This window comes from Musa acuminata, chromosome BXJ3-10 (assembly GCF_036884655.1).
Source record: "Musa acuminata AAA Group cultivar baxijiao chromosome BXJ3-10, Cavendish_Baxijiao_AAA, whole genome shotgun sequence".
Lineage (NCBI taxonomy): Eukaryota > Viridiplantae > Streptophyta > Magnoliopsida > Zingiberales > Musaceae > Musa > Musa acuminata.
In genome coordinates, this window is record NC_088358.1 from 5,715,469 (window position 1) to 5,725,883 (window position 10,415).

The window sequence follows — 10,415 nt, forward strand, 5'->3', positions numbered from 1 at the left end:
GGTCTACTCCTGTTGTTTGCTTGCACTGCCAGATATTGGCCAATATATATGGATATTTTAACCATGTGCCCATGTATCAATTTTTTTTTTCTTCAGAATGACATGAGATGCCAGATATTGGGTGGCATGTACCATGCTTTAGTTAATTCTATAACTGGCAGAGTTGTTGAAGTCTACTACTGTATCATATCAAAAAATCTCACTATATATGCACCTTGGTTGTATGATTTCTCTTTGCACAATTTGCAGTCTTCCAAGATAAATTCAGTTAAGATCATCTATGTCAAACTTAGTTTGAGATCAATCTTTTGTCAAGCAGAAACTTGGAGTTTTTATGTAGCAGTGGTTTGAGCATGATTAAAATTTTAGCTGTGTGAGAGTGAGACAATGGATTGAATCAGTCACGTGCTCTAGTGACCAGCTAATGGAAACACAGCTTCTGGAGATGTTCGACCCATCCTGACTTGATCTCTGCATGATCTATTTTAGCTAGGATAAGCCCAATCCTGCCCATTGCTATGTAATTCGTACGATGTACTAAAATTTTGCCTAATTTTATATACTCCAAGTGAAAATGTCTCTCCACATACAGATATCCATGACAGTTCAAAACTTCCAACAGATTCTTTACTCTGGTGTAACTGATGTTCATCTGGATATTTTACTTGTATGTTTTGAAGGAAGCATGATCTGATCCCAGGTCTCTAATATGCAACCCAAGGAACTTTACCAACATGCTATGCCACCCACCCTAGATATTTTGCCAACATGTTATGCTATGCCACCAACTTGAAATAAATCATCTCTTCAATGGTTCTGAAATACTAGTGTCAAATCTATGGTACTGTAAATCCTTGTAATGAATTTTTTGACAAACAATGTCCAAGTTTTTTAGCAGCATTTATACTTGATTTCTGTATTATATGACATTCAGAATCATTCTTTGTTTGTTCTTTCAAGCAAGGTTTGCAATATCGTACCGTACCGGCATTTCAACTTGGGCTCGATATGGTATGGTACGGTACGGTGTACCGAGCGGTACACCCAGGTGTACCGAGCGGTACACCTGATTTCACATATTTAATCCTCCGAAAATACCTGAAAATTAAAAAAAAAAGTTAGGATAGGGTTTTCGAATTACAAATAAATATAGTAATAGTATAAGTTTAGCAAAATCAATATAAATTAGGTAAGAATAGTATCACGTATCTTTTTCGCGCTTTGAGGTAGTCTTGTTCGAGATTCGTATTTCAGCCCGTTATAGATTGAAATATCTACAGAAAAATCAGTTGAATTGTTAGACTATTTTGTTACAATATAAACTCTAAAATTCAAATGAATTAAATAATCACATATGTAGATATACATGATTGTTGATTACTTGATTCTACCACCAAAACGAACGACGGGCCTCTACGGGTGGTGGATCGGGGTCCTCGATCCGATACATCTATATATCAATATGATACGTTTGTTGGACTCAATCATGAAATTGATCCCATGACATAGTGTATTGATACATCGTATGTCATTGATGCATCAATGTGGTGCTGATCGTAGACTGATCGTCATGAATCATATTTGTCTGAGGCAGCTCTTGAGGCATATATTGGTGAATGTCAGAGTTTCTACTTTCGCTACTGATCTGCTGTTTTGTATCATACTGTTGCTCAGAGAAGGATGACCAACTATCACCATACTGTTGTTGCCCGTATGATTCTCCATAATAAGATGGCTATGAATACAATGAGCCTCTTTCTATGTCTATATCATGTATGCTCTATCGTATTTGTTCATATTCATCCACTGCCTTCCCCTTCCCCTTCCCTTTCCACGTATAAACTTAACCAGTACCTTGTCGAGTTCCATGATCTAAATCTTGAGTGGCATATGTAAAATATTGCTCCTCAGTCTATTCACCACCCTCAAGTTGTGTAGACGAGACCAACGACTGCCCGGCATCACCGCCATCATCTGTCGAGGCACTACTGTCCGTGTTGCTATCATGTCTCTGGACCGAGCGAGAAAGAGAATGTGATTGTGAAGGTGTCTCGTCGCCCGACTCGATTCTTTCCAACGATGCAACTGATGCTACTACCTTCTCCTTTGGCTTAAATAGGGGAGAGAAGAATGACTTAAATAGAATGAGAAAGGGCTCCAATGGTCAAATTGATCGTTGGAGCACTGTAGCACTGCTACAGTGCGATAACGGTCGATTTCGACCGTTACCAAGTGGTACCGGGCGGTAACGGTCGAAATCGACCATTATCGAGTTGTGCCAGGCGGTAATGGTCGAAATTTCGACCGTTACCGCCCGATATTACCCTGTATCATCTGATACGGGGTTTTTTTGTACGTACCACCCGGTAGCGAGCAGTCCGTGTACCGGTAGCCTATCGGACCGGTACATATCGCCCATACCGAGCGGTATGATTCGGTATGGTAGACCTTGCTTTCAAGTACAATGATGCCCTTGTAGATTTTATTTTAAATAATTGCCTATGGAGCAATAGTACAAATAAAGAAATTGCTTTAACCAAGGTTTGCAATTTCATATGGCCAGACTGGTATGTACCAACCAGTACCAGTGTATTATCATTCAGTACACTGGTATGTACCAAAGAAGAAGAAGAAGGGTAAGAGGAAGGAAGAGGAGGATGGAGGAAGAGGAAAAAGGAGGAAAAGAAAGGAGGAGATGGTGGTGGAGGAGAGGTAATCAGCAGCAGATGACAGCTAGAAGAGGGGAGGTAAAGGATGGCAAATGGCAGCGAGAAGAAGGTTCAGCGAAGAAGAGGGCTTGGGATTTGTAGCGGGAAGAGGAATCTGCAGAGAAGAGGGCTAACAATTGCAAGCCCTAATTTCAATCCTTTTAAAGCTTTCTTTTTACAATTAGACTGGTCCAGACCGCCTGAAATGGGGTCGGTCCACATACTGGTTCATGACCGGACCCATAAATACCTGTTGGTATGCATTGGTCCAGATGAAAAGGAGTTCCCTGGCTTAAACAAAACAATGGGTTGGTAAAGCATTTCTTTTATTGTTGGGCTCTCATCCACCATTTCTTTTATATTCAATATGATAATTTCTGACATGTTATTTTGTTAGTGTCACAAATTCTGTAATTTTTCCTCCATTCTGTGTTCGTAAGCAATACAAAACTAGTTACCATCCTTGTGAGTAGCTTATTTTCATTTTATATGTTTTCAACCTATGCTTTGTTAAACAAACAAATACGTGTTTGCAGGTAACAGAATCTGATGCTGTGGATGTTTTGGAGGCTTCTTTGAAAAATTGCTCACCCGACATTACAACTCAATCATTGTCTTTGATTGCTCTTCTGAAGCTTTCATCACGTTTTCCCCCTACATCAGAGCAAGTTCCTAAATTGGATAGAGTGAATTGTTTCCTTTTTTTACTATCAATTCTCATTGCTGTAAATTTCACTTGCTTTATACCTTGATGTGTTTGTTAGGTTTAATGGACCTTAACTATAGTTCTATAAACTGTCAGTTATTTTCCTTCTGAGAAGAATAGATTCTGGTGTAGCACTCTACGAATATGATGATACATCAAATATTGTAAAAATAGAAATGACATGGCATAAATACAGCAATAAAAGATATTTTAACATATATAATAGTATAATACTATATATGACAATTTGGCATTTAAATGTTTAGAGTAGATAGTTTCATTTTCAAGATAAATAATAACAAGTAATCCACACATCTAGTTTATTCAATAAAATAATTATTTCTAAAAGCACTGTGGTCTACTCTAGTTTATGAATTTTGGTTTCTCGATATCTTTATCTTTTGATTTTAAATTTACACTAGTTGCTTCTATTCTACGCACTCTTCCTTTTTTTTCTTGTTTAAAGTAAAATGACCATTGGCCATTGGTTATATAGCAATTGTGCACTATTAGGCAATTCCATTTGTATTTTTTTTTAATTATTTTTTTTTTCTAATTTATGCTAAATGTTTTATGATCTACACAGGCTCTTAGTTCTTTTTTTTGTTAACAAGTTAAAAGGCTCATTGCTCGAAAGCATTTTGCACTAGTGATGCATCTCTTATCATTTATGAGTTCTTTTATCTTTTTGTTAATTATGAAAAAAAAATTTTGTTAACAAGTTAAAAAGGTCATTGCTCGAAATCATTCAAGTGCACTTTCTCATGAACTACAATATTGTAGCACTTACATCTGCGTTGCAAATTCAAAAACTATTTCTCTTTCATGTGTATACTCAAGCATTTTAGATATGTTTAAATATTTTTTAGATGCTTTTGTTATTCATTTTCCAACCAAACTTGAATTATTCTTCTATTTTCCTACCAAAGGAAAATTTTTATCTTCATAGTTGTTGAACAAACAATTGGTTGTCAAGCACAATAAGAAGTGTTTGTTTAGTTTACCTATCTTCTACTAATTCTTCAAGAATTAGATCCAAGTTACTATTTACATGTTTGGTTTGATCATTTTCTATGACATTTTAAGATCCCATTAATATACCATTCTGTATATTTGAAGTTATTAGAACAAAATATTAAGATGAATATTGGTGTTCATTTGTTGAAGTGTGCAAAGTTGTCAAAAAGGCTAGTCTTTTATCTACTACATTTGAACCTTAAGATGAATATTCTGGTTTTGGGATGATTTTTCTGCCTTTTTTCACTATTGAAGACATTTTAATATGAATTTATTCTCTTCTGAAGTGCAATATACTTCCTTATGATATTTTATTAATTGGGCATGAGAATTGATAATTTTCCCTTGTGTCTCAACTAAGATATGCTATTTTCCTCAACATTTAAGCAGTATAAATATCCAAATCAATCAGTTTAAACTCCTCTTCCTTATAAATTAGATGTTATTGACTCAGTACTGTCTCAATTGTATCCTTTGGCAAGATGACATGATAAGTAGGGGAAACAAGAATAACCGATGTCAAGCCTTAAGCAGTTAATTTAGAGAGCAAAGGTCCACAACCTAGAATCTGACAGTGTGGTACCTTTTCCATTTTTTGCTTTTGTGATGTCCTAAGTATTTTAATCCCTTTGGCTTCTCTATCCTCAATTTTATAACTGTCCCTGGGTAGATTCAGTCTTTGAAATAAGCTGAAATACACACAGCAGATTGAACAAATGACCTATTCTCTGCACTGATGCACCCTGCAGGGTGTTTTTCTTTTCCTAGATGTCAAGGTCCTATGGTTGCATGATAGATAAAGTGGGTCACAGACAATGGTGTCAACAACTAGGTGATTGCAACTCACCCAACCTGGTTAACCATAAAATAGACCACAACAATGGTATCAACAACTTGGTGATTGCCAGTCACCCAACCTGTTTGAGATTTTTGGTCGGAAGGCAATGTATGTTTGACTGGTAAAGATATAATATCCCACTGTCTCTTCTTCTAGAAACACTTCAGTTTGTATAAACTGGGTCACAACATAGGCAAGCCAACCAATGCACAGACATGTTAACTAGTTTTGCTTGGGTTTGTAGGTCTACTGCTGGTCTGACTCCCTATACAGAAATTTCAACTCCTTGAGTTCTGATATCCCTGGAGCTTACTATGTGCAACATGGTTAATGCCATAAAATTTCCTTTTAATAAAAGAAAACAGAATCTCTGTACAACTAATTTAGAGTCTTGCAGCCATTGGTGGATTATTTTGATATATTTACAAGTGGCATGCCTGCATATGGAGGAGAATTTATCAAACCCCTATAAATTTATCAACATTACAAGCATCCATAGGTTCTTTTTCTGTTTCAAAATGTTTCATCTCTCTTCTATCTGTTTTTATCATTGTGCCTTATTATTTATCCTTGTAGTTTAATAATAAGATCTTGTGTACTTAGTTATTACCTAGTAGATGTCATTGAATAAATCCTATTTTCTACATCAGGCATCTTCAGTTTTCAAAATAGCTTATATACTTTTGGATATTTTGAAAACATTGAATATACATGCTTTAGCATAGTTCTAATAGATAAAAAATTAAAAAGAAATATTTTTTCCTCATTATGCAACAAGTATTTTGTAGAACTATAATAATGATTTAATAATGCTAGGATGGCATTGTATTCCTAACGTTGTGCTCATTATATGATTTTCTAGGAGGATAAGAGAGATCATTATGTATCATAAAGGGAGTGTTGTGCTTGAGTTACAACAAAGGGCAATTGAGTTCAACTCTATAATCCAGAGGCATCAGAATATAAAGTAAACACTTTGTAATATTATGTTTCAACATAAATATTATGCTAGCATTTGTCTTGGACCTCATATTCATTTCTGACTAATTTTGTAAATATGCAGGCCTTCTTTGCTTGAGCGGATGCCTGTCCTGGATGAGATGACTTATCTTTTGAAGAAAGCTAGCTCTTCACAAGCAAATGTTTCAGCAGATAAAACTAGCAAATCAAATTCTAGGGCTTCGTTAAAGCTTCCAAATGGTGTAATCCATGCTCCAGCAACTCCTGATTTGGATTTACTTGATTTAAGTTCAGATGATAACCCGGCTAATACTTCGTCATCTAACGATTATCTCCACGACCTGTTAGGCATTGGTTTGACTAATACAGGATCCACAGGTTTTAGCATTTTCTCCTCATTATTGATACCTTTGTATAACAAAATTTGTGCCTTGATGTTGCTAAGTTTTTGTGTTAGGATAGAATATTCTTAAAGCTTTATTTGACCCTTCTTTATTTATTGGTAAACATACGGAAAATTTCTTAAGATTCTTTCTGTAACAGTACAATAAAAGATTTCTCATAGGCAAAATTTTGGAATTCGGAAATATATAATTAGCTTGTTAAAGGATTGCAAGCAAATCAGAAAGTCAAGACTAGAGAAAAATGTTGTAAACAAAGAATACTTTAACTGCTGCTATGCTTGTGCATAGTATTGTGTAGAAACATGAATGGAAGTTTAGAGATCTGAAAGTAGTGGGTAAGACAATTGTCAATAGTTTATTGGATTAGTCATGAATTTAATTGTGTGCATATTTCATGAGGGACTAGTTTGATAAATGGTAGTAACTTGAAAAGTCACGATTATCCTTTGTAGAATCATGTAGCCAAAGCACAAATTCAGAGTAATTTAAGAATCTCTGAGGAATCTAGAGAATATTTATGCAATTCAGAATGACAGAGCTTGTGATCTACTTGGACCCAAAACTTAGTAGTGTTTACTGCAAGATTACATATTTTCCTTAGGCTACATGTGCTACTAAATTCCTACTGCTAGGAATTAATCGTATTCTTGTACTCAAAGAACAGATGCTTTTGCACATGATATGAATAAAGCTAGGAGATAATTCCCTCAGTCCTTAAATATGAGGTAGCTAGTAGATAATTACCTCTAATAAAGGTAACTGTTTGGTAGTTAAAATGTGGCATTATCATTATTTTATTTTTCTTGTTGTGCTGATATTCCCATTAGAAGGTAACGATTGTTTAGAACAGGAAAAGTGCAGTAAAGTGAAAGCAGGGTAATTCACACAGGCTTGAGTTATTAACCCTAGCATTGATTACTACAACCAAGCCGGGTCATATGAAATGATGATCGTCTGATAAACATCCTCTCATATTGGTGATGTTTAATTTTTCATATTGAAATTAAGCATTTTTAAAAGTATATATTGCAACAAGATAAAAATTATGTCATCTGCATGACACCTCCATCCAAAAATAGAATACATAATATCCTAACATATGACGTGTTAGTTGATCGGTATTCAGTTGGTACAAGAATTTGATCTTGTGATATTGAACACTTGTCACAAAATTTGTTTTCAGTAAATGTAGTGACACTGAAGTGCTTCTACATTATGCTGTTTTAAATAGGTTTCAATTTCAGTCCACTCAGTTTATAGTCACACATCAAAAACAGTTTTTTTTTTAGCTTTAAGTTTGGTTCTAGTTTTGTTGGAAGCTTGTGAAATGGAGTAACATAATTATCTTGTTTTTCCTTGAAAATATATTAGTTACTTTTATTTCACTTAGCTACACCTCTCTTGTCTAATTATATTTTCAGACAAAAATGACTATACTTGATAGAAAGTTATTCTATTCTGCAATGGCAATTAGTTGTCTCTAAGGTTCTCCGTGCTCAGCAGATTTTTTGATGTCTCACACCAGTTCAATTTATAGTCGGATGCCAAAAACATTTTTACCTAGTTTTAAGTTTGGTTCTAGTTTAGTTAAAAGCTTGTAAAAAGGAGCAATATTATTAGCTTGATTTGCCTCAAAAAAATTATCAGTATAGTTTTATTGTAGATCAAGGCATTGCTCCATCAGAGGGTACAGATATTCTCATGGACCTTCTCTCGATTGGAGCACCTACTGTTCAGAATGATATATTAGTTTCTGATGCAGTCTCCTCCAACCAAGGTATATCATTAAAATTTAATATGCTTATTAAGTTATTATAATTACTTTGTTTTGCAACTTTTTATTTTGAACTCAAAGTATATTACTTTATTTTATTATAGGAATTGCGCCAGCAACTAAACCTTCTTCCACTACTCAAGTAATGGATTTGTTGGATGGGACACCAACAAATACATCAATCTCTGGTAACTTTGTGTATTTTTATTAAGCTTAAGGGCAATGGAGAGCTTAAAGATTTTACCTTAATTCTTGAACAGATTATCAAAATCCAGTACATCCATCTGTTATTGCCTTCCAGAGTAACACCTTGATGATCACTTTCACCTTCACAAAGCAGGCTGATGACCCAAAAGTTACACAAATCCAAGCTACTTTTACAAATTTGTCATCAGATACTTACACAGATTTTGTTTTTCAAGCAGCTGTCCCAAAGGTTTGTAGTAGATATTTAGTTGATCGGGCTTCTCTCAGAGCTTTATTGTTTTTCCTTGGTATATTTTTAATATGTTTGTTTCCCTATCTGATTCATTAGACATTTCCTATTATAACCTTGGAACAGTGGAGAATGAATTAGCCACTGCTTTAATTTGAAACTTCCCTATTCATGCCTTCTCATGTCAATAAGTTGTATCTGACATGATCCAGAATTCTGTGTTCATCTAACATAAAGGACAAATAGTAGATGCCAAATTTGAGGTATGATGACCACGAGAATCAGGGTTCTCTGATGAAATCTTCATCTGTGATGATAGACTACACTGTATCTTAGAAACTCATCAGTTATGAATGATTAGCAATGGTGGAATAACTTGTAGGTTTGTCCTTGTCCATACTGCTTTCAGAATGATGGTCTTACTATCCAAAGTCAGGATCCATATCTGGTAGAATCACTTCATGAAATTAAAGGAAGACATTTAGTAAGGAGAAGAAAAACTAGTGTCCCTAAATCTAGTAAGGCAGAGTTCATTTTGAGTTTTTTATCTTCGTATGCACTCATGGCAGTCTTTATAATTTTCAGAGCAATAATTATATACGAAATCTCAAGGAATAATCAAGTGCATGGTTGAAGGAGGCTGTTGGAGAGAAGGCAGCCTAGACCCTGCCATAGGCACACCCTATAGATGATTTCTTTTGAGTGTTGGTTCTCCCTAAATCATGAACTCCTCCCTGCAAATAGAAGAGAGAGAGAGAGAGAGAGAGAGAGAGAGAGGGGGGGGGTTCTAGTAGATGTCAAAGATAGAAAGCATTAGTGAAGGTGTTTAAGAAAGCAATAGGGATTTATGACATTCAAACTGACAGATGAGATAGCAATTATTTCTTCCTATAGAATGTTGAAGGTAGCAGACTCATCTTGCATAGCTGTGTCATGGGACATGATAGATATTTGGTGGGATTTATACATCTCAGACTGCTTAATTATATAGTGATGACATTATATTGAGGAATCAAACATTAGAGGTTGATTGGATGTTGAAAGATAAGTCCTCATATGCTTTCCTAGCATGCTCAGGTGAGGCAAGGAAAGGTCTGAGCACCTCAAAGCAATTCCGGGCAAGGCACCTTGGCTTGGGCACCGCCCAGGCGAGGGGCTTAGCCTGGGCATTGGGTGAACCTGGGCACTAACCTAGGCCAACACATTTGCCATGAGCTTGAACCAACAAGACCAACCTGAGCCCAAAGCTGATTAGAGCTTGAACCACATCTTGGTTTGGCTCACTTAACTAAGATTGGATTTAGGTGTAATCAGCATGGTCTGCAGTAGATTGGTTAGACCTGTGTTCAAACCAACAAACCCAACCTGAGCCCCATTGGAGCTAATACGGCATCTTGTTTTTGCTCAGTCGACTAAGCCTGGGTTTATTATGTTCTTTCGCCATCATCCCCCCTCCTTGTGTCATGTGTTTCGCTCCTTACGGTTCTAACTAATTCCCAATATCACCAATAGCTCTCTGTCTATTCTCCATTTTGCATCACTGTAGCCTAACCCGCACTTGATCGGGTGATC

At 35.8% G+C, this 10,415-nt stretch overlaps 1 protein-coding gene across 5 annotated transcripts in view; it reads left to right on the forward strand.

Moving 5' to 3' along the window:
• LOC103999759 (AP-1 complex subunit gamma-2-like) overlaps window positions 1-10,415 on the forward strand; it is a 108,972-nt gene that overhangs the window by 85,637 nt on the left and 12,920 nt on the right. For all 5 annotated transcript variants that reach the window (XM_009421598.3, XM_018818966.2, XM_065170175.1 and 2 more), the window contains 6 exons: window positions 3,245-3,372; window positions 6,132-6,236; window positions 6,333-6,607; window positions 8,297-8,410; window positions 8,512-8,595; window positions 8,668-8,843. In XM_009421598.3, coding sequence (XP_009419873.2) covers window positions 3,245-3,372; window positions 6,132-6,236; window positions 6,333-6,607; window positions 8,297-8,410; window positions 8,512-8,595; window positions 8,668-8,843 — 882 coding nt within the window. The remainder of the gene's footprint in view (window positions 1-3,244; window positions 3,373-6,131; window positions 6,237-6,332; window positions 6,608-8,296; window positions 8,411-8,511; window positions 8,596-8,667; window positions 8,844-10,415) is intronic.